The 26,169-nt window shown below is 37.1% G+C and overlaps 1 protein-coding gene across 1 annotated transcript in view; it reads right to left on the bottom strand.

The window, feature by feature from the left end:
* Positions 1–6,056: 6,056 nt before the first annotated feature.
* RPRD1A (regulation of nuclear pre-mRNA domain containing 1A) overlaps positions 6,057–26,169 on the bottom strand; it is a 73,021-nt gene continuing 52,908 nt past the window's right edge. Inside the window, exon 7 of the mRNA XM_079941722.1 lies at positions 6,057–9,878. Within this exon, the coding sequence (XP_079797848.1) occupies positions 9,729–9,878 (150 nt within the window). The 3' untranslated portion in view covers positions 6,057–9,728. The remainder of the gene's footprint in view (positions 9,879–26,169) is intronic.

Below are 26,169 nucleotides of genomic sequence, written 5' to 3'. Positions count from 1 at the left end.
GTACAGAACACATTTTAAAAAATCTTTTTCATTGCTTATTTGACCCATGGTTAGTTAACAGAGATGAATTCAAATGTCCTTCATCTTTTCTATAAAGCTCTAGGCAGCGGTTCCCCATAGACATCAACCATTCTTTTCTCAGTGTTCCACATTTTTCATACCACTTGTGTAGAACTTAAGACATTATAATATAGTCAGTATCTGTTTCCCACATTAGATTCTGAGCTCTGTAAGGGCAGAGCTGCATCTTACTCATGTTTGAATTCTCTCAGCTTCTGGTATGGTAACTTCCATATATTAAAGGCTCAACACATTCATTCAAAAACCATAGAAACTACATTTGCTGTATTAAATGGAAAGGAGGGATTTATTTAGACACTATACATCCCTACTAATTGGGCTTCTGACAACTTAGGTCAATGAAATCTTGAAAAGCTGGACTGGGAATTTTGGACTGGGAAACTACAGTTTTCTTGGGAATCTACAAACTCTGAGACCATCTTCCTCTTACTAGTCACTACAGTTTAGTTGGCGCCATTTTTGAAACTGTAAAGAACTCATTAAACTTCTTCCTAGACAGCAAAGAAATGTATTTCAATTGCTGTTCCAACTCCAGCTGAATTTTGTTGGCTCTTGATAGTATGTCTTTTGAAATAGAAGACTGCTTAATTTTTTTAATCTGAAGACCTCTGCAAACAATTATTGACAGTTTTCATCCTTTAGAAAAGTACACTGTGCATTCTTAGAGGACATAAAATACAAATTACAATTTCACTAAGTGGCATACAATGAAACAAGTCTATATATCCTTAATACTATACTTTAAAAACAAATGAGATTTCTACTACAGTACCAAGAAATTATAAAGTGCCTACAGAATGCTATCATATCCATGTAATACACTCAGTAATATAACAAAAATGGAAACCAAATCAATGTTCAAAAACAAATATGAAATAGAGGAATATTTTAACCAAATGATGCTTAACACTGCCTCTAACTTTTTATGATGAAAGTAACTGTTTAGAATTTCTAAAATGACAGCAAACAAGCACTTGGGAAATCTCTTCATTATATCTAACCTCATCAAAGTATTCAAAGGTAATTATTAAGCTGCAAAATATATATCTAGTAAAGATTAAATTTCATATATGACTATGATTAAGTAACAGCTAAAAATAAAATTGCATACCTATTGCCCTGGGTTATTTGAATTACCAATTATTACATTGTATAACTACAAGGATTTTAAAACTAATTTAAATAATATGGAGCTTTTTAAAAACGCCCTAGGGGCTTCTCTGGTGGCGCAGTGGTTGAGAGTCCGCCTGCCGATGCAGGGGACATGGGTTCGTGCCCCGGTCCCGGAAGATCCCACATGCCGCGGAGCGGCTGGACCCGTGAGCCATGGCCGCTGAGTCTGCGTGTCTGGAGCCTGTGCTCCGCAATGGAAGAGGCCACAACAGTGAGAGGCCCATGTACCGCAAACAAAACAAAACAAAACAAAACGCCCTTAAAAACACTTCCACTATATTAAAATAATTAGGTTTTCTGTTTACATATTATTTCTAAAACACTTCCACTATATTAAAATAATTAGGTTTTCTGTTTAAATATTATTTCTAAGTCATACATTTTGAAAAACATACTAGCCTTAAAAAAAAGCTCTAAGCCATGTTGCAAAACCTGCTGGTTAAGGAAAAATTATATTTTAACCAATCAATAAGCTCCATCATTAGTAGTTTGCTTTTTATTGGTTCCTGGTGGGAAAATTACACCCAACTAGTAAAAGAGCTTTATTCTGTTGATGTAAAACTTTACCACAATTGTAATTGCTCTGTCCATCAATGGACATAAAAGCAAGGAAGAAAAGACAAAGGAAATAGAAAGAAGTTAGTCTTTCTTCCTCATGCTAGCCAAGGTAGGGAGGGACTAGCAACTCTAACAGGGAGAATGCTAAGCACTAATGACTAGGATAGGGTATCAAGAACTATCAATTAGATAAAGGCACAAGGAACTGGACATGGACATGAAGTGTGCCCGAGGTCCTGCAGAGCTCAAATACCAGCTCAAAAAGAAGAATGAAAACTGAATTTCCCTCTGTTAAGCAGTCTAACAGTTCAAATCACAAAACTACAACCAAAACCACAAGCACCTTATGGCAGTTATCACTAAATTATGCAAAGACCCTTAAGAATCAAATAGCATTGTGAGCTCTCTGCTAGTAACTCAATCCCATAAGAGTATTACAAGATTTTATAACATAAATATCAAGAGCTGGAAAAAGGAGACACTAAATACTAATGTAATAATGTATTAATATATGATTTAAACCTCAGAATTTCTTGTTTAACTTGTATTTCCATAAATAAACACGTTTTATTTTTTAAAAATATTTCTTTGTATATTTGAAATATGACTTTAAGACAATAAACCAAACTAAACAATACCGATACAACTGATTTTTTCTAGATACATCTGAATCAGCTAATGGCTCTGCATAACAATTTCACTTAAATTAATTCAAAATTTCGATTTTTTACCTTTTCCATGATGCATAGAATTCAAATGTGAAATGTGTAATTCTAAAATTCACTTCAGTCATTCCATTTTAGTCAGTGATTCATTTACAAAAAGGGCAGTAAAATACAGTTTTCATTTTTGATGGCATCCAACAAGTTGGAAATAAAATCACAGGGACTTCAGCAATTAAAATGGCTAAACCTGTGGTGGTGTAATTATACCAAGGGCTAATCAGTCTTTTAGATAAGGCAGATAATGGTCAGAGCCCAGACTGCATTACTGTTTCTCCTTCACTCTACCCGCCTCAGAAGAATGACAAGAGATGCACTAGACAGAGAAATGAAATAAGAAAATATGGAGAAATTTGCCAGGGCAGACAGAGTGGGGTTCCTAAGAGTAGAAATAGGCAGATAAAGAAATAGGCAGATAAAAAGGCAGATAAAAAGCATTCCTTGGCTTGTCAGGAAAAGCACACTTTTTTACAATTGCTTTTGTTGGACCAAGTCCTTTTATTCCCTCTAAAGTTTTCCCATACTTGAGAATGAAGTGTTGAGGTAAGGTGTTGGATGCCTAGAACAGTGGTACACAAAACAAACCTGGAACTTGAGTGTGCATTAGAATTACCTAGAGGGCTTGTTTAAAAGATACATTGCTGGTCCCCAGCCTTAGATTTTCCAATTCAGTAGGTCTGGAGCCTGAGACTTCAGCCCTTCAAAGAAGTTCCCAGCTGAGGCTAATGCTGGCCTATGGAACCACTGGCTTGGAAAAAATATGCTAGTTTAAAAATAAAAGCAAGCTTTGGTCAATTCTAAAAATTGTTACTGTATCCATTCCCACTAGATTGTAAGTTTTTTGAGAGCAGCCATGCAGTTGAATAATCTCTGTATATCTCACAAGATTTAACACCATGCCTTAAACATAGGTATTCATTAAAATGTTGTCTAGACTATCCCTATCAATAGTTCATTCTAACTCTACTTCATTGATACTAATATAAATAATTGCTTTGAAAAAACCAATTGGAAATCAAAGCAGGGACTTGCACAGGTATTTGTACACCCATGTTTATAGTCGTATTATTCACAATAGTCAAAAGGTGGAAGCAATCCAGGGTCCATCAACAGACGAATGGATAAACAAAATGTGGATAAACAAAATATCCATTGGATAAACAAAATATTCCATTCTATATCTATACAATGGAATACTACTGAGCCTTAAAAAGGGAAATTCAAGGGCTTCCTTGGTGGCGCAGTGGTTAAGAATCCGCCTGCCAATGCAGGGGACACGGGTTCAAGCCCTGGTCTGGGAAGATCCCACATGCCGCGGAGCAACTAAGCCCGTGAGTCACAACTACTGAGTCTGCGCTCTAGAGCCCACGTGCCACAACTACTGAGCCCGTGTGTCTCAACTACTGAAGCCCGTGCACCTAGAGCCCGTGCTCCGCAACAAGAGAAGCCACCTCAATGAGAGGCCCGCGCACTGCCACGAAGAGTAGCCCCGCTCGATGCAGCTAAAGAAAGCCCGAACAGCAACAAAGACCCAACGCAGCCAAAAATAAATAAATTAATTTTAAAAGAATGTCTGTGGTGAGTAACTTTATAAAAAAAAAAAAAAAAGGAAATCCTGGGCTTCCCTGGTGGCGCAGTGGTTGAGAGTCCGCCTGCCGATGCAGGGGACACGAGTTCGTGCCCCGGTCCGGGAAGATCCCACATACCGCGGAGCGGCTGGGCCCGTGAGCCATGGCCGCTGAGCCTGCGCGTCTGGAGCCTGTGCTCCGCAACCGGGGAGGCCACAACAATGAGGCCCGCGTACCGCACAAAAAAAAAAAAAAAAAAAAAAAGGACATCCTGACACATGATACAACATGAACGAACCTAGAGGAGATTATGCTAAGTTTAATAAGCCAAACACAAAAGAACAAATATTTTATAATTCCACTTATATGAGGTACCTGGAGAAGTCAAATTCATAGAGACAGAAAGTAAAATGGTTGCAAGGGGCTGGAGAGATAGGGAGTTATAGTTTAATGGGCAGAGTTTTAAATGGGGAAGATGAAAATGTTCTAAAGATGAATGGTGGTGATGGTTGCACAACAGTGTTAATCATCAATGTATTGAATGCCAGAGTACACTTTAAAATGGTGAATTTTATGTTACATACATTTTACCTCAATAAAAACAACACACAAGACAACTGCATATAATATCTTTTCAAAAGCCCCCCTCCTTCACCACACTTCTAGCTAAGATGTTACTTTTTAATTTGAATATTTGCATGTTATAATTTCACTATAACTTCACGTTATGCAAAATGTGGATATGGTGATGATGGAGCTGCTACACAACATATCAGTATAACAGGCAGCACTATGTAGTAGTTCAGAAGCACAGGCTCAGAGTCAGACTTGGAGCTGGGTCTGAATCCCAGCTTCACCATCTGACTTGCTCAAGGTCACACAGAATTTACACTGTGTCTTAGCTTCCCCATATGTAAAACTAGAATAATCAGAGCATCTATCGCAAAGGATATGTGAAGTGCTTAGAGCAGCCCTGGTGTACAGGAAGTACCATAAATGCGTGACCTACCATCATTGTATGTTATAGACCATAATTTGCTTTGCAGGGCATTGTTTCTCAAAGTACAGTCAAGAATTACCTGCATCAGAATCATCTTGGTAGCTTGTTTAAAATGCAGATTTCCAAATCTATCCCAAATCTTCAGAAACAGAATCTCTGGATGCAGGTCCCACTGTATAAAACCTACTGCTGCAAGGGGGGAAGATTGGAATGGGAATGGGAATGGGAAGCACCCGGATACAGATAAAGTGACCAGAGGCCATCCAGAATGGAAAACCAGGGGCACTAGCCTAAGGACTAGACCTCCCAGACTTTCTAGATAAGAATCACAGAGAATTCTGATTCAGGAGGTATGTGCCCTTTTTGCAAACGTCCCAAGTGAGTCTTATAAAAGGAGTTTGGCAAACACTGCCCTAGAGATTCCCTCAGATTTCTAGTATTTTCCAATTCTGCTTTAAATTCAAGATGTGGTGAGAGGACCTGTACTCCAGGGATTTCAAGGTACCAAGTGAATCTGTTCACTCAAAAGCACTACTGGGCTTCCCTGGTGGCGCAGTGGTTGAGAGTCCGCCTGCCGATGCAGAGGACACGGGTTCGTGCCCCGGTCCAGGAAGATCCCACATGACGCGGAGCAGCTGGGCCCGTGAGCCATGGCTGCTGAGCCTGTGCGTCCGGAGCCTGTGCTCTGCAACGGGAGAGGCCCCAACAGTGAGAGGCCCGCGTACCGCAAAAAAAAAAAAAAAAAAAAAAAAGAAAGAAAAAAAGCACTATTTATTTCTGTGCAGTAGGTCACAAAACAAGATATGGTCTCGTTCTCTGCCCAAAGGAACCTGCTATATACGGAACTGTAAAACCCATACTTTATTATCTTATTACTTGGAATTGCCTGAAATTACCTGGAATTTTAAATCATGAAGCAAGTCACGGACTTGAAAGTTACTCTAGAGCAGCGGTTGTCAAAATGTGGTCCCTAAACTCAGTGGCATTAGCATCAAATTGTTAGAAATGTAAACTATCAGGCCTTATCCCAGAACCTCTGGGGGTGGGGCCCAGCAACCTATAGTTTAATAAGCCCTCCAGGTGATTCGGATGTTCGCTCAAGTTTGGTTCCCATTGACCATGCAAATAGAATCTCCTTTGGCAGTTTCTCCACGGTAATATTGCTGGACACTTCCAGTACTTTGTTTCCCTCCCAGTCCATCAATGTCTCCCTCCCCACCCCATATCCAATTAAACAAATTCACAAAAATAATCTACACATCTCAAAAAGAACGTAAAACTTTATTAAGAACATCTTATATTTTCATCAGATACCACCAAAGAAAAAGGGGTAAAGAAATAGGGAAACTTCATCTTCCCGTGTGCTACTGCCACCTCAGAACAGACTCATGTGTGGATGGCTGGAATTGCAGATGGCAACAAATGCTCTGTATAAATAAATTCAGTAAGTAACACAATGCTCCCTTTCTATACAGAGAAGAATTGGATTTACACTTTAAAAAGCTTTGATACAGTGCAACAACTATTAAACAAGACTACATCTTAGGAGCTACTTCTTAATAGAAATCAAAGCAGTATAGAGCTTTATGTTATTTCATATAATATAAATTTTTTGAATGGAAAATTCAGAAAGGACATTCTAACTTTCCTTATTAATTTGTACTTTTGAGTGTTTTCTTTCTAAAGATTTCTCAGAACCTGTTCAATAATGATAATAGATGAGTTGCTCATCTACAGTGACAATTGACAACCTAGGTTTGTTATTTTAATTTTGCAAGTCAAGATGACAAGGTCATCCCGGCTGTTGCTGACCCTGAAGGAGTTCTTACAGAAAAACCCTGACGCAGAGTGCATGTGAGAAGAGGTACCAAAATAGCTGCACCTGGACTGGTTTTCACAGAAAGGGAGGTTGGCTATTAAGCACAGCTCTTTTTCTCAGACTCCCGGGTTCCCCCATGTGGTTCTTTTACTTACTGTAATGATGGAAGGAGCAGAGGGAACGCCAGGGAATCTGTTCAAACTGCCACTCCAGACAGCTCTCTGCACTGTTTGTGGAGAAAAGAGTGATGGTATCCATTCAAACCAAAATACCCCTACTGCAAGTGTGGTGACATGCTTTTCTCCTGAGGGGCCAGGCCAAGCTGCACTCAAAAATGCATGATTTGCCTCACGTACACAGTGAAGAAAATGCTCATGATTCAGAATCTGGTATTATAGTACCCCCAGCTAGCCCCATTTCTTGAGAAAATGTAGTCTCCCTTTTAGAAAGGAAAGCTATTTACTGCTAAGGCTTACCATGTTAATTATCATAAGGCTGAAAACATAACTTCTAAACCAGACCATATCATTTGTGTTTACAGTCAGTAAATCAACCAACAACTGAAGGTTTGTGGAGGATTGGTCAAAGGGTGAAATTGGGAGTAGGATTCAGGTTGAGTACTATCACTTATCACAAATCGCATCAAGCTCTTTAAAAAATAATGCATTTTTATCATAAATATTTAGAGCAGATACTGGCATTAAAATCAGTATCTATGTCAGAAGTCTGTCTTAAATGGTGAAAATATTTCAACAAACTTCTAATAGGTTTCAAATCTTCCCAGGAGTACATAGTTTATAAATTAGTTTTAAATGGAAAAAATGCATTTTGAATAGATAAATCAACACTTCAGCAGATCATAAATAAGGTCAAGATGCTGAAAATAAATTAATACACAAGCTTTTGCTTTCACTTTAACAAAAATTAACTTATGTGGCATACTTTTACAACAGGTATAACCAGGTTTTAATAATTGTGCATTGGTTACACCCTCCACCACCATGCTGAATCTTTTTCTTACATATCCTACACCTAGGGACAGAAGTACACAAGACAGACATACACCCCAATGTGTAAGTCTGGCTGCTACACACCATTTTCTTAGTGACGTTACAAATGTTGGTCAGGATCTACTACCAGTAATTTGTCAACCACATTACAAGTTAAGTACATTCATGGTTAAGTGGATTAGATTCCTGGGTGAGCTTTCTGTGGTAGTGTTCACAGGGAATCTAATTACTACCGTTCCTGTGAAAAAATGTGCCCCGAGTCCCAAAAGTTGACTAAAAAACTTTGGAATATAAGCCATATGTGGGAACTACTTCTCTGTGTGTCTGTTTCTGAGAGGTCAAACTGTTAAAAGCACTGTTCCCAAAACTACTGGCTACTAAAAATAAATATTTGTCTTCTCCTTCACATAGAAATTCATTTTAGCTATAATCTCTAATACTGAGAAAGAGTGAAGCCATTCAGACTAGTGAGACATAACTGGCTTGTGGGATCTAAAAGATGTTTTATTGACTATCTCAATTGAATCTTCTTACAACGAAAAGAAAAATTTCTAATATGTAAAGTAATGAATGAAAAAAAGTTCATCCTAAGTCATCACTGAGTACAAAATCCACAGCTTAACAATGTGATTTAAAGAGAAAGCAGGAGAGCATGCAACTGCTCTAACACACAGGGTTAGAAATAAAAGATAAAAAAAAAGTACATTTGTTTTGGTAATTCTAAATATACAAATATAATATTTACCAGATCTACCCTGTAGTGTAGCACTGCTTAATTTCCAAATATACAGTCATTCAAAAACCTTAAGGAAACATTAATAATGTTCCAGGCTACTTTACTGAACATTAATGAATATTGTGTTCTTGAGATATTAAAGCTAAAAATACTATTGTTTTTAAAGTTAAATGGCTAAGAGAATAATAAAGTATCATTATTTTACACTTCTTTTAATCCCACAGATGGCTTTGTGTTAAAGGGATCAATTATGTTAAAAGGAGCCTGATTTGACAACTAGAAATCAGTTCTAGAATCAGAGTTGTTCTCTTGGTACAATGTCAAAATTCATAACATTTCCAAAGCATTTTCATATTAATCTATCCAAATAATAATAAACAGTTTATTCAAGGGGGTCCCTGTTTAACACTCCTTTTATTCTACACTGTGGCAGTTGGAATGGAACCCCTATAGTACTATAGTGGAAAAGTTCTCTAGCTTCTGATCTGACTCTCAAAATGACATCCATATTTACTGTTAAATTACTGACCTCTAGGAAATAGGAATCAAAGGCATTGAGAGGCACAGAACTGATATTTTGGTTGGGGAGAAGGGTGAAAATTAAGTTGGAACACTTAGTCCCTTCTACAATCAAGTCCTAACTATACCATAATAAATTCTCAACAAACTCCTCATTAGTTCTTACTCTTTAGGAATTACATACTATACAGTGATTAGATACTGAAGAAAATAAAGAAAATCATTTGAAAATACATGAAGAAATAGAAACATGGAATTTCTCACAAGGCCCTGAATCAAAAAAATTTACAAAAAGATCTTTTGAAAATAATCACTATTTGTGAGCTTATTAATACACAGAGATTCACGTTGTTTAAACTAAGTCATGTTAACTTACCAATAAAATAGTAAACAAACCAACATTTTAAACAATTTTATAAATTACTTATTTCTTTTTGTTAATGTCACTCTCTCAACAATATACAAAAATAACACTACAGGACTATCCACCTAACCTGTCTCCATCTCTTGCAAAGTCCTGGGCCCTGGAAAGAGACTGGTCATCAATCTTCACTGTAGATGTCCCCCGCAAAGGGCAGGTGCATGTGGCTGCCAGTAACATTGGGCAATCGAGATAAGTCCGGCAGGCTCTGGATCCGGGACCTGAGTTCTTTTCGCACCAGGGAAACTCTGGCTAACTTGCGCTTGTATTCCTGTAACATCAAACCACTCTCATTAGCACTTCTGGGAGTTCAGAGAAGGGCTATCTAGCTTATCTAGCTAATGCTCTACATTAAATCTGGTAAAACATTCAGTTTATGCTGAATAACGAGATTATAATGTGAGCTTTAGGATTAAAAGAGGGACTTCGGAAATAAGTAGGTAAACTCATTATTATGAAAAATCACAATCGTAAGCTCTTGTTTCACACTTGTAAAGAGAAGACTAAAATATTAATATACTTAACCACAGCATATAAGATTTTCAGGTATACAGGAGCTTGGATAAGAAAAAGTATATATTTATTTTCACAAACTTAAACTGAAATTTAGCACTGTTTTCAATTCTGAATGTTGGCAGCAGACCACAGGAGCATTATCAGTATCTGTGAGTTTAACAGAAACCAGTTGCTTCAATATTACTTTACAGTTTTTCACATCTATCTTAAAATATTGTTTACATTTATGACTACTTTGAAATTATTAGACCAACTGCTACATGTAATTTAATGTATCAGTAAAGAAGCATATATTATTGTACTTTTATTATTTCAATAAGCTCTACTTCAATATAACTTGCTTCCATTGTAATGCTATGCATTTTATTTTCTATATTTAAAATATTTAACTTGAGAAGGGGTCCAAGGCTTTGCCAGCTCACCAAAGGATTACAATGCCACAAAAAGAAGGTTAGGCAACCCTGCAAACAGCAGCCTAAGGAGTCAGAGACTGGAAACTAATTAAGATCATGTTTGGCTTAGGGGGAAACAGCCCATTCTCTGTAGTGGAAATATCTTTTAACTGAAGTTTCCAGACTTCAACAAGGAGAGAGGACCCTTCTTTACTCCATCACCTAGCAGAGGTGGGATGTGAAGAGGGGAACCTAGAAAGTGGGTATTATTCCCTCTATAAAGCCTACAGCCCTCTCCTTCCCTCTGACCGAGGGTGATCTCAAGACAGACCAGGTGAGTGATAAGCTTTCATCTGGGGTCGAGGGTCTCTCCACCAAGAGCCCTTCTTCTTTAGCTGTTTCTCAACTCTGACTGAATCACCTAGGAAATTTTTGAAGAAACTCAGAATTTTCAAGAGAACTCCAGCCTCACTATCTATCAATTAAATGAGAATCTCTGGCAGTGGATCCAGAGCTCTCAAATTTTGTAAAAGCTCCCCCAAAGGATGCTAATACACAGCCAACTTGTGAGCTACTTCTCCACGGTTTTTCTGTCTAAAATGAAATCAGTTAGCAAACTTTGTGTTACTGAGCCTCCTCTTTTAAAGAATAACTACACCTGGGGAAAGGAGTTTGTCAGAATTACTATATCGCAACTGCTCTAAGGGAAAGGAGAAGATTTCTGAAGCATGGGGAACTGGGCACAATGGCAGACAAAGCAGACAAGGTTGAAAGCTGGACATGTTCTAGGAGAGCTTTGGGCACACAACAGAGGGGTCAATCTTTGCCATGTCTGCCTGTTCCTGAATTTCTAATCCATCATGAAGATCAAGGTTGAGTAAAAGAGAGTTTAATTGGGATCTATAACCTCAAGGTAAGATTTTCCTGTTCCCTTTTCCCCTTTGCCAGTGACACACTGGAACATCAGGTAGGTTTCAGCATAACAGCTCGGAGTGGCAAACAAAAGAGAAGCACCAGAGTATTTCATTCTAGATGCATACTCTTCAGTCGGATCTCCACACACATCTCATTTAGCATACGTGTCTTCCTCAGCACATGCTGATAGGGGGGCAAACACACATCTCCATCTGTCCCTCTGTTCTTACTAAATCATTCTCTAATAAGTAACACCTAAAGTACTCTGGGGTCAGCATGACATAGCCAGATGCTGTTCAAACATGCTCAGAAGTAATTACTCTCTGCTCCTCTCGAGGCTAGATGTTTTGAGAAATGTCTTATGTGCCTTTAGTGGTCATTACTGCTCACCCTAATTTCTAGTTTCTAGCATCCAGATAGGCTGTACTTCAATTATTAAGGTTTATATTAATCCTTTGATTCAAAGGATCTGTGGCAATTATTGATAAAAGCCTTCTACCAATTGGCAACACTGCATACAAGAAATTTGGTAAACATAATCAAAAGCTGCCATTTATTGAATGCCCATAATATGCCACACATTAAAATACGAACTCATTTAATCCTTTCAATAATCCTGTGAGAAGAGTGATTATCCTTCATAAGCGAGTAAAATCGTGCTTTACTATATTAGGAACAAAAGTAGTAATCTAAAGCTTTCTGCTACTGTCACAGGCAGACTTTCATCTGAAAGACAAAAGATTTAAGTAGCCCTGGTTAACTATTTGATGTTAGCCTGAAGAAAAAACCAGATGAAACCTGACGAACTACCCAATTCTATGATCCAGGCCATAGTCCCAAAACTTTTCAATTGCCTCACTGGTGGTCTAGAAAGAGGCTCCAAGATTCCACAAGTTGGCTTCCTATGGCAACAATGCTTACAATAAGATATGTATATTGTTTTGATTCTGATGTACAATAACGATAGTAATTCTCTTAGGTCAGAATCATCACAGCACCATGAATGCACACCTTTAGAAAAATGTTGTTGACTGTCTATTTACAATCCTCCTCTCTGCCCTACAAGACTGGGAGTGTTGTGATGGCAGTCCCCAGCATATGGCTAGTATATATTTATTAAGCGCTGGAGATAAGTGTTAAACAAAACAGATGAGGTCTCTTGCCTTTACAAAGCTAACATTTCAGGGGGAAGGAGGCATAAAAAAACATAAATATCAATATTATTTCAGGTATAAATGAAGAAAATAAAGTTGAGCAATAGGAGAATAAAATACAGCCATGTGGGGGGGGGGGCGGGGAAGTCAAGGCTACTTTACAAGTAAACAAAAAAAAGAGAGGATTAAGGGTTCAAAAATTTTAAGTTTAAGAGCCTGAGGGCGCCCTTCTGCTCAGCCCCACTCCGTGAAACACAGGCTCTACCTTAGATGCAGAAGCTGAGAATACTGGAGCACGGATAACCCTTGCCCCCAATTCAGGAGGTGGTGGTCTTCACGAGAAGAGGCAAGCCAAGAGGAACACAGGCTCCTGCACCCCCTCCCTTCACCAACGGCTCAGCTCCTATAGCAGGGGCATCACTTAAAGAAAAGCTTGCCATTGTCCCACTCCTAGTTCCACAGACCTGACTCAAAGATTTTGCATGAGAAACATGTAATAAAACAGATAGCGCCCTCCTGGTGTCAGAACAAATATCTAACACTGACCTCAAAACAAAATCAGTGTCTGGAAGAGATACCTGCACTCCCATGTTCATCGCAGCATTATTCACAATAGCCAAGATATGGAAGAAACCCAACTCTTTGTCAACAGGTGAATGGATAAAGACATGGTACATATATACAATGGAACATTCAGCTATGAGAATGAGGAAATTCTGTCATTTGCAACAACCTGCACAAACCTATAAGACATTATGTTAACTGAAATTAGCCAGACAGAGAAAGACAAATACTATATAATCTCACTTATATGTGGACCCTTAAAAAAAAGATGAACTCACAGAAACAGAAAATGATGGTGACCAGGGACTGGGGTGGAGCGGGGGTGGGAGATGGGGAGATACTGGTCAAAAGGTACAAGCCTTCAGTTATAAAATGAATATGCTCTGGGGATCTAATGTACAGATGGTGATTATAGTTAATAATACTGTGTTGTACACTTGTACACTTGATACACTGCTAAGAGAGTAGACTTTGTGTTCTCATCACCAAAGTAGCCATGTGATGAATATATTAATTAACCTGGTTGTGGTAATCATTTCACAAATACATGTGTTAAATCATCCCATCGTAGACTTTAAATATATACAATTTTATGTGCCAATTTTACTTCAATAAAGCTGGAGTGGGAGAAAAGAAATATCTCTTTTTATTCTCAGTAAACCAGAAAAATTACCCTAAGCATGAAAGAGAAAACACAAACGTGGACCCAGTGGCATGCATGTATCAGGGAAAGTCAAAGGTGTGATAGTCTAATCTGATAAACACATCAATAGGTAAGGCCACTACGTAAGTCTCTTTCAGTGTTCTCATTCTTTTCTAACTAAACCTGCATTTTGCAAAAACAGCTTTCAAAAGACTTATTTTGTGTTTTAACCTAAATAACCTTTTTTTTTTCCTAAAAGAATTTAGCTCTGTTCCAGTCCCAAAGAAGGGGAAGGACCTAATCTTAAGTTTTTAAAAAAAACTGCTGAAAAGCCAAAGCATTAAAAAATTAAGCCCCTTCCCTCAGCAATACTGAACTGCTTTTACTGCAAAGGTATCGTGCTCTGACTAGTCTGTGTATTTAAAAGTCTTTTTTTAATTTTAATTTTTTAATTGAAGTATAGTTGATTTACAATGTTTCAGATGTACAGGAAAAGTGGTTCAGTTATATATAATATATATTTAAAGAATATATCTATATATATTCTTTTAGATTCTTTTCCATTATAGGTTATTACAAGATATTGAATATAGTTCCCTGTGCCATAGAGTAGGTCCTTGTTATCTATTTTATATATAGTAGTCTGTATCTGTTAATCTCGAATTCCAAATTTATCCCTCCCGCCCTGTCCCCTTTGGTCTCTTTCTTCTTTTGTTCTCTTCTCCTGTGATCTGATGACTATTTTTAGTGTTGTTTGGATCCCTTCTTTTTCGTGTTTATATGTATTATAGATTTTCTGGTTTGTGGTTACCTTGAGGTTTTGTAATAGAAGTCTATATATATACGTGATTGCTCTAAGTTGCTGATCTTTTAATTTCAAATGCATTTAAAAATACCCTGCATTTGTACTCTCCTCCCCTCACAATTACTGTTTTTGATATATTTTACATCTTGTTTTGTGCATCCCTTACCTCCTTATTGTGGACGGATAATTTTACTACTTTTGTCTAACTTCCCTACTAGCTTTGTGTATGGATGATTTCCTACCTTTACTGTATGTTCGCCTTTATCTGTGAGCTTTTTCATTCTGTAATTTTGTTTCTAGTTGTGGCCTTTTCTTTTTTACCCAGAGAGTTCCATTAACAGCCGTAAAGCTGGTGCTGAAATCTTTTACCTGTTACTTGTCTGTAAAGCTTTCGATTTCTCCATCAAATCTGAATGAGAGTCTTGCTGGGTAGCGTATTCTTGGTTGTAGGTTCTTCCCTTTTGTCACTTTAAATGCATCATGCCACTCCTTTCTGGCCTGCGGAATTTCTGCTGAAAGATCAGCTGCCACTTTGGGAACCAATGCTTCACCTCATTTCCTGTTGACTGTTTACATGAGTCATTTTACTTCTCCCTCACTATTCTCCCCTCATTCAACAAGGTCTGTATTTTTGTTCTTAATTTACTTGCCAGTATCACCACCACCACCACCCTAAAACTGCAAATCCTCGTCTGACTATATTTCAACATTAATGAATCAGGAGGTGTTATCTCTCTTGTGTGCAGTTAGAGTGGGTTAGAGCTAGGTTGAAATCTGAACCACCACTAGAAATGCTTTTCTTTACAGCTAATGTTGAGTATACATTGTGTCCAAATCTCCATTTTACAAGACCTATTTTAAGACCAAACTTTGCCACAGAAACTTTTCCTACTTTAGTTTCACACTAACTTCCTATGATCTGCTACTATTCAAGTTATTTCTGAACTTAAATACTACTATACTGTTTTCTAGTTTTCATAATTAGGGGGAAACACACTTTGTGTGTATCTATATTCCTTACAGTGTTCAGCAGAACACTGGGTGTGAAGAGGTCCCCAGTCGATTCTCCTGGGCATTAGGTCAAAAGATCTGGATACAAGTACCACCTCCTCAATTTACTACCTGTAATCTTAGGCAAGGGCACCCTAAGATTATCTAAGCCTCAGTTGCTTCCTTTGTAAAATATGGGTATCTATTTTATTGGGCTGTGAGGCTTAAATAAGTTAATGTGGAAGTTTTCAAATTATGAAGTGCCACAGAACTGCAGTTATCATTCGGGGATGGTATCAGAACCATCTTGCACCAAAAACAGCTAAGAGGATAAATTTCCTAAAATTTGGAGTTCTTATTCATTTTAGGGCTGATCCAGATACAGTTGTTCTAATATTTCAGTTGCTTAAATACCTTAACTATTTCTGAATTTAAATAAATATATATATATATATATATATATATATAGGGGCTGCCATTACCTAGCACATGCTACTAATAATTCTGCTCTCTTCTCTATGACTCTGAATTAAAAAAAAAAACTGGGAGAAATTCAACTATACCCACATGTGCATCTTTAGTGGCCATTAAGGGCTATGGTCAACAATTTCAAGCATCATGCCTACCATATTACTGCCCCTTCCTTCCTACCCACTTCCTGAGAGACAGCTGCTGCAGCAGAAAGAGGAATATATCAAGTTAGGAAGCCCAATCCTGATTCTAGTGAGCAAGCTGTGTAGCTTTTGTAGGAATCAAGTTTGAGTGTAATCCAGATTCCGGAATGCTCTGAAAACAAGGCTTTGATAATGCATTCTCTCTCACTTTTCATTTGTGAAATCAATGTTTAGGGTGCCTTTCAAGTATAACAATATGGGCTGGACAACCCCCCGTTTTAAAAGACATATGAGGATATTTTTTTCAGCCAAAAAAACATGGACATCCTAGTATTAAAGACTTTCTCCGGGCTTCCCTGGTGGCGCAGTGGTTGATAGTCTGCCTGCCGATGCAGGATACACGGCTTCGTGCCCCGGTCCGGGAAGATCCCACATGCCGCGGAGCGGCTGGGCCCGTGAGTCATGGCCGCTGAACCTGCGCGTCTGGAGCCTGTGCTCCGCAAAGGGAGAGGCCACAACAGTGAGAGGCCCGCGTACCGCACAAAAAAAAATAAATAAAATAAAATAAAATAAAGACTTTCTCCACAATAGCATTTCTTAAAGATGGAGTGATGTAGTATTTCCATACGACATCTTATTTCCATAGTATTCCACAAGCTGTATCTATGCAAACACCTAAGCAATTTAATTTCTCCCTTTATATCTCACTATATGTATTCTTAGTCTGAAATCTGGTTGATTCAGTTTTGGCTACTTAAAATTTACCTGTTACATCATTTTTAATCAGTCGTCATAGTAACTACATGTTTGAGAATAAAATAAGTTGGTCCTTGGGTCACAAAAGCACAAATTAACGTTGAAGGTGGAGCTAGTTATCTTCATTCAAAATAGTTATCAAGACATAATCTTCAGAACATATTATAGAACCCCTTAGGTTGATGGTAATCTTCATAATCCTGGTTCATTTTATTTGTTCTTCTGCAGACCCCTAAATGGTTTTGTTCTTTGATATGTATTTCATTATGTCTTCTGCCTCTCTTTAAATGTTAACAAGTCTTCCTTAAGTGACTTTCTTCAATGTAACTATTTAGAAGCTCTGATTCTCATTTTTCAGGATCCACCATAATTTACTTCATTTTGCTTACCCTGGGGTTGGGGCTCTTTGCTAGATTAGACAGGAAAAGTTAATTGAAGTATCAATCAATATTTTAAAAATACCACTTATTTTCTTAAAGGCGGCCAAGAAATTCCATGATGTCAGGGAGATTAGTCAAGTCTGTTGCCATCTCCAGGTAACAGAGTGTAAAGCAGGTAAAGATCTCAGTGATTTGCCCTAACTTGTCTTCTAGAAAACAAATACCCAAACTTAGCTTGGGATCTAGTCCTGCAATTGTTAAAAACTATTGTATATATAATTAAAGTATTTTAAAAGTAAAATATCAAATCCTTTCTCATTTCTTTTCACATTATCCCACACATCTCTGATGGAACCATTTTTCCTTGACCAACTGCAGAAAAGTTACCTTTTAGTGGGAAATACTTTAGTGTAAATGAACGTCATCTAACAGACTGTCTTATATCTTGCAGTTCCTTTGAGGGCTTACTATCATTCTCTTAAATAAGTATTCTACAATAAAAGCAGATTTTACTTCTAAAATATTCTTGGAATAGGTAATTCCCACCTGTTAGTAAATTATAATTCTATTACCATGAAGGCTCATTAGCCTTCTGGATTAACAAGTAGAAAAAAGATTTAATATTTTCTCAGGGAATTAGTTTTCTGCAAGGAACCCAATGCCTACCTGGCTATTGACTGGGTTTTAAAAAATCAAAAATGCTAAATTGTAATGAGGGTAGATACTGTTATAAATAAGCTTTATAAATTTCTAGATTGAGTGTGACCCTAACCAAGATTTTGATGTGCTTACTAAATGCCAAATGCTGTTCTAAGTGGTCCATTTAATCTTCATAGGTAGAGACTCTTATTATCCATGCATTACAGATAATAAAATTAAAGCACAATTAACCACTAATTAAGAAACTTCCTCTTAAGTCAACAGACAAGGTCAAAAAAGCTTGAAACCCAGACAGTCTGGCTTCAGAGTCCTCATGCTTAACCATTATGCTATCCTGCCTCTCGTATCTTGGAATTGTTATTGGGATGGGTATTCTTTAGAAGTGTGTTATCCAACTGAAATCTACCTTACATGAAATATAGGATCACCACAATCACAGGACTAACAGTTATGTCCCTAAAACTCAAAATCCAACATGTTTAGGAAACAAACTGTGACTTGTATTAGGTAGTCTAATTCTGCCATTAAAACATCTCTGGAATCCCCAGTAATGGAGAGGAGCTGTCATTTTCTCATGAATAACAGCATATGGGCCTAGAGACTTAAAAAAACAAAACAAAACAAAAGAAGGACTAATAATAGCAGCAACATACAGAAGACACAAGGGAAAAGAAACAAGAAAAGGCAAGGGGCTAGTCCAATCAGGAACGATGACCAATATTCCAGGAAAGTTGAACCTATCACTAATCATCAGTTTTGACCTTGGAGGGGGAGGGGGAGCCAGGAGCTGATAGGCAGCATATAACTGAGGTCATTTATTTGTAAGCAACTTCAAAATCAAGTGGGAAGAAGGAATTTAAGGAAGTGAGATATAACTAATTTTTCTACTTGTCTGATATTTAAGTTAGGAAGTAGATTTAATTATGCTTTCTATAAATTTTCATGTTGTGTGACCTTTTAGCCTAAATTATTTTCATTTTCTGTGTGACCTTCTGGTCTCACTCCCTTAGTATGTATTACCCAGTTTCTAAAGAATCACACTATTTCAGGGTCATGGAGGTCAGCCAATTTGATATTTCCCAAATTGGGCGTCCCATGGAACACTGTTACACAAGGCTTTAACAGGCAGGCCACAAATCAGAGGTTCTGGGCTGTTTGGGAGCACACATAGTTTCTCTGCTACATCCCTGCTCCAATCTCCAATATGCTCATGTCCAGAGTGAAGCTCCAAGAAGGGAATCTGGTTTGTAACATTCCTCAAAAACCTGAAATACATGTTTGCTGAATATATACTACCATCTCCCAGAGCCAGTTGTTTATATATAGAATACAGTGAGGCAAACATTAGACCCAACATTTCTCTTGTCCTTGTCATTCAACCTCTTCTTGACCACCTTCAGTAACAGCAAACAATACTTTATCCTTCACTTTTAAAGAACAGTTTCACTGGATATAGAATTTTAGGTTGTTTTTCCTTGAACAGTTTTCACCCCACTCCCTTCTTGCGTGATTCTACTGAGAAGTGCACTGTAATTCTTAGCCTACAAGTAAGATGTTTTTTCCCTCTGGCTTTTTTCAAGGTTTTCTCTTTGCCTTTCATTTTCTGCAGTTTGAATATGACACACCTAAGTGCAGACTAGATTTTCTGATATCCTGTCGGGTGTTTGTTCTGCGTTTCCTGGGTCAGTGGTTTGATGTCTGTCATTAACTCTGGAATTTCTTGGCCATTATTACTTCAAATATTTCTTCTGCTTCATTTGTTCTTCTGGTATTCCAAGCACATGTATGTTACACTTTTCCAAACTGTCCCACAATTCTTGAATGCTCTGTGTTTGGTTTTTGTTTTGTTTGGGAGGGGAGGTTGTTGCTTGTTCTATTTTCTTTTTGCATTTCAGTTTGGAAAGTTTCCACTATCAAGCTCACTGATTTTTTCCTCAGCAGTGTCCAGTCTACTGAGGTGATCATCAAAGGCACTTTTCATTTGTCAGTGTTTATTTCTAACATTTAAAATTTGCTTTTGATTCTTTCTTAAGCATGTTCACCTCTACTTAGATCTGTTCTTGAATGGTGTCTACTTTTCATTAGAGCTGTTAACATATTAATCAGCTATTTTAAATTCCTGAACTGGTGATTCCAGAATTTGTGTCATACAAGAATTTGTTGCTGATCCTTGTTTTGTCTCTTCAGGCTGTTTCTTGCCTTTTGGCATGCTTTGTAATTTTTTCAAAAGCTGAACGTGATTACCAGGCAATAAAAACTGAGGTAAATAAATCTTTATTGAGAGGTTTTACATTAATCTGGCCAGGATTGGTGCAGTATTTAAGGTTTGCTGTAGATGTAGATAGCTGAGGCTGAAACATTTATTAAGTAATCCTTTCACAGTAGGACAGTTCTAATTGCCAGAATGGTCTTGTCACCTGGAACATATCCACTGGTCCTAGGTTCTGCCTTCTTATGTAAACCCAACTCTTCTCTTCTGATAGCTTTCAAAGCATCTGAAGACAGGTAGCACATAAATTATGCCTGTCCTCAAGTCTGATCTCTGATATCCCCATTTGTTCAACTGTTCTCCAATGTATTTTGTTTCCATTTCCTCTGCCATCCTGGCCTCTGCCTCTGAATAAACACTGTGCTAAGTTAATTCCCTTTGCTAACGCAGAATTCAGCCTGAGTTCAATACATAAATCCGGCTGTTGTTTAACCAGCATCCAATAAAACAGAACGTACTTTCCATATTCTGAACACTTAGTGTAGCTTAACACTGTTTATGTTACCATAGCTATATCACCATGCTGACTAACAGCTACATGACCGCTGCTTTCTTCCATGAAGTGATGCCAAGCCAGGTCCTGATCATGTTGATGCAGTTAGCTTAGAGGAATCTAAATGTAGGAACTGACAGTAGAAATTTTTAAGCAGCGAAAAGTGATAATGAAAGCAATGCAAGATTCACATCGATTCCCATTCAATTTGCACTAGTTATGGACCAATGGTTATTAAACTGTGAGCCAAAGATGCATATTAGGGGCAGCCCTAATTCAACTGAAGTTGTAAGCAAATTTGTGCGCGTGTTCATTTTTCAAACCTGTTGGCAACTCAAAAAAGGTTAAAAAGGGCCATGTTCTCATATTTCTGCAATCTTTCTGGTGTTTCATGAATACACCTTTTTAATCAAAGAAAACTGAACACATTTAGCTATGGTCCCGAAAGTCAAAAGGTAACTACAATCTCATTTGGAATTAGAATATAAAGCACATTACTGTAGCAAAATGTGTTTAGCATCTAATAAGTTATCAGAATTTATCAAATTTACTGATAATGACCTGCCTAGTTAATATATGTACATTTTCATTGTATGCAAATTACCTCACTTTTAAAATGTACTAAGTTTATTAATCCTAAAAAACACCCAAGACTATTACTTTATATTGGAATAAGATCACTGATATTAGAAAGATCCCAAGAATGGGACTGACTTTACTTTGAAGCAGTGCTTTTCTCCATAACCTGATCTAAGCATGACCAAATTTGGCAGATGCTTTACAAAGAATTTTTGCTTTAGGAAGTTATGCCTGACAGAATTCTTTCTGTGAGACTGTTAGTGTGAATGACATAAGGCTCTCCGTAAAATTTTGATTGATTTAACTATCTAAGAGGTTCACATTTTACTTTATCAAATCTTATGTGTGCAATGATATGAAAATTACAAGATAAATTCTAGTTCTAACATGAATCTTACTTCAAAAGTAAGGAGTGAATAAATTAGAAGGTATAGCTAACAAAAATACCACTCCCCCAATAAATTACAATGGTGTACTCAAGGACTGAACTTAGAGAAGAAATGACTTGTAGTAAACAGATAACTTCCAATATTCTTGATAGTAAATATCCCCCCCCACCCCAATCTGTCACATGGACCTAGTTCTTTCAGTAAATCCAGTAAGTACAACTTATTTATCCTGATGTGGATAAATGGACCTTTTTTAAAGTTCCACCCCTGTTTGAAATAAAGGAAACAAAAGATACAATAAATGCTAGCCACCTATAATGTTTTTAAAAAATCACTTTCACAAACATTTTTTAAAAGATGAGACTGAATATACACAATTATTTAAAACAAACAAAAAACCCAGAGTGGAGTGAAACACATTAAAATATTAATAAGTGTTTTCAGAGGTTCGTGTAGACTTTTGAGTTGGTTTTTTTTTTCAGTATTTTCCAAATTTTCTATAATAAGCATGTACGGTTTTTATGATGGGAAAGTGTTTTAGGAATAAAAGGCAAGGAAAAAAGTTTAAACTCTGCATATTGCTTTCAAGAGATGAATTTCTAAAGTATTCAGAAGTTTCTAACTATAAGAAGGGAATAGGAGAAAAGTCAAAAGCACTGAATTTTAGAACTTAAATAGATCTCACAAATCATTAGGTTTGATATCTACATTTTGAAAAAAAGGGCTTGATATTGCACAATTTCTTCAAGTTCACACAGTAAGTTCTAAAACTCATAACTCTCAGTTCATTACTCTAATCCATACTCCATACTCACTGAAGACTAACCAAGATAAATACCTGAGTTGGATGCAAATTTGTACACAGTATGGTTACAACTGTTTAACATTTTTATAATTATGCTTACAATGGTGTTTTTAATCTATGATTTTTATAAGATTAAGGAAATACATTGAAGTGTTATCAGGAGCTAAGTGGTTTTAATGTATTCATTTTAATGTAATTAATGTATTTTTCAAATTTCCTTTGAAGATAATGTTAATACTTCTGTGCCTCAGTGTTCTCATTCATAAAACAGGTATAATAATAGTAATCCACCTCATATAGTCACAAATAAAAATACGATCAGTACCTAGAATGGTACCTTCACACAGAGTAAATGCTAAGTATCAGTTATTATTTTATGATAAAAATTTAAATGATCTCCCTTACAATGGAGTTTAAGTGCAATAGCAGGTATCAGGTTAGGCACTGGTAATTTTTCACCCACATAATGTATGGAAATGTTTCCCTTATGCAGGATTGGGATATTGCATTCAAGAGGCCAAAGAATTCTGGGAATCTAAAAACTAATAATCTCTTAGAGGCTCCAAGAGCAGGGTTTCTTGATGAATAGGAGTTTTTGTTGTTTTCATTATGAGTGTAGACACTCAAAATGACGGAAAATGGTGCTCACTGATGAGTCAGGAAGGAGTAACAACATGGGATTGCAGAGAGAATGAAATCTAGCAGGCAGAGCCCGAGCTGACGTCCTAAAAGTCAATCTACCTCACTAGCACTAGTCATCCAGATGCTCCACTCCTTCCTACAGATAAATTCTCAGACAGGTCTAGGTAGCGAGCTGAAGAAAAAGAGTCATCTGGCAATAGCAGCTGCTGGATAGGAACCAACATTAAATTCTGGCAGGTGTGAAGAAAGCTGTACTCTTTGTTCCTATCTTCTTTCTTTCTCCCAGTTTTCCTTCTTTCCATCTTTTTTTCTCTCCTCTGTTTTTGTTCCTTTGCCTCATGCTGAGTTCTACTGTCAAAGGAAACTCTTAACTCTGTTATCATTTACAACACGAAGTTCATTTTGTGTGAAATGTATATATACTATATACCAGTATACCTAATACTCCCTACGTATATACACTATATACAGATAATCCTAAACAGCTTTTGTGACACCAAATTCAGATTTTCACACATTCGTTAGCAAACAGGTCAAAGCTACCCTATCATGATACTACTGTCAACATTTCAGCTTTGTACAGAAGTCTGAGGAGGTACGTGGGTGCTGATACTTGTGATAAAAACAAACAAACAAACAACAACAAAAATACAAGGATAGAAGTCAGACATGCTAAGAGTGGCGAATACTTGCCACACAGATACTCCCTGGACTTTGGCTGGCTTGCTGTGTGTTCCATGCTAAAAGATAATGAAAACAGAATTTTACTATTCTGAATTGGGATTCAACATCAAAAACTCCAGTAATCCAAAAGTAAAGGGAATTTCACAAATCCAAAGAGAGGACGATAATGCTTCTTTACATTTCATAAGAAAGCAAGAGAAGATGACAAATTGTTACACATCTTCTGCTTGACAGATAGAAGTTGATGAGACTGCTGTCAAAATGTCAAAATCAGCACTGCAATATCCAGTTCAATAAAAACTAAATCCTTCAACTTGAAGATCAGTTCTTCCTGACTATATTATTTTTAAATTGCATTGTCTATATTTAATAATTAATTTACGTCCTTACTAACTTTATATCTCAAATAATACATGGGGGCTTAAAAAACATCAATAACTACAGCAAGGAAGTTTGTAATTTAAAAAAATCTCTCTGGGCAAAAATTGTCCCTCTTAATATATGCTTTTGTTGCTAAAATTTAGTATAATTTATTTTTATTCACATTTTTAGGAATGCATCATATGCCAACAATGGAGCACTGACTTACTACACTATGTTTAAACTTCATCAGCACAATTTTAGTTTTGCAAAATCTCACAAAGTATCTCACTTGTTCGACTGTTCCACTCTCACCTACTCTCATTTCATAGCCATTGAGGTTTTTATGTCATTGCTTACACTGTTTCCTTGCTTACTTGCCTAGAATTCCCAAACATTCCTTTGTTGATCAGAACAAAACAGTACAGAGCTTTTCATAACATGGCTGTGAGGACACCCTGTTTTCTGATGAATACTAATTAGGGATGGGACAGGATCTCGAGGTGTTTAGGCATTTTCAGTAGTTTACATTACTGTGCTGAATCCTCTATCAACTATTTCCTAGGGGAAAAGTTCTTCCCTCTTGAATCTGCTGTCTTACGTACTGTCCTTTCAAAAATGTTTGATGGTTCCAGTGATGTTACTATTTTTATGTAATTAGACTGTATGTACAACCTACTTGGGATGTCAGTAAAGTGGACAAGATCCAACATGAATTATCCCAGGGAATGGTTTTCCAGATACAGATGATCCCCATCACTCCTGGGTTTCACCAGCCTGGAGGAGACACTACCCGTTTCCCCTGTTCCAAGCTCCTACAAAGACACAGATACCTCACCACTGGTACCTGGCCCAGGAAGGGGGTAATGCACAGGAGTCGACCTTCCTGATTGTTTCCACTGCAACACCCTTAGTTACTGTGTTGTTCCAACCTCCTTCCCAGTGTTCCACTTCTGAGCATAGAGCATTTGTGTAAATGAGATGCTCCCACCTTTAAGAGGGCACATGCCAGGATGTGGTTTATTTCTTCAATTCAATTCCTGTCAGTAATCCACCTTCTAAGAAGACTGCCACTTGAGGGAGGGGGGCACCTACAGCATTCCTTCTCTTATTAGAGTGGAGTTATTACATACCTCATATGTAATAAATATAATTTCCCCACTTTATCTACATCTATCTTTTAAGCAATCTTTATCAATCATTATGAATAGAACTTTCTGTGACAATGGAAATGTTCTACATCTGCACTATTCAACAGAGTAGCCAAGAGCCACATGTGGCTACTAAGCATCTGAAATATGGCTAGTGCTGATAATTTAAATTTTATTTAATTGTAATTAATTTAAATATCACTGTGGCTAGTGGCCACCTATTGAACAGTGCAGCTCCTTATCTCTCTACATTTCACCTCAACCCTCTCATTTCATCTCTCTCCTTCCATTTCATTTCTCTTCCTGTTTCATCTCCCTCTCTTCATTATATCTTTATATTTTATATTTAGGTAATATATATGTAACATAAGATGTATACATCTTTATTATATAATTATATGATAAAGACAGACTACACTAGGTTTGATAATTTATTTTAATATATATTAAATTTTCTATAAGTTCTAGGAGGTGGGAAAAGCTGCCACTCAGTCTAACATCGTAAAAAGAAATCTATTCTGCTTTTGTTTTCTCTACAGAATAGAGTGAAAATCTAAATCAGGCAAGGAAATAATGTGAACACCACACTTTAATTAAGTCCAAGTCTCTTAACAGAATCAATTACATTCCAGAATGCTGGGGTAAAAGGTAAAAAACACTTCAGACCAACTTGATTCCTGAGACAATTACATCTCAGATGTCACGAAGAACTACCAAGAAGGTACACACCAGCAAATACCGTACCTAATTCTGAAAAGAGGTAGACTCTATAAACAAGAGAGGTAGGCCTGGTGCAGATTA

The sequence above is a fragment of the Stenella coeruleoalba genome (assembly GCF_951394435.1).
Source record: "Stenella coeruleoalba genome assembly, chromosome: 14".
Taxonomy (NCBI): domain Eukaryota; kingdom Metazoa; phylum Chordata; class Mammalia; order Artiodactyla; family Delphinidae; genus Stenella; species Stenella coeruleoalba.
This window is presented reverse-complemented; position numbering and strand designations above follow the sequence as displayed.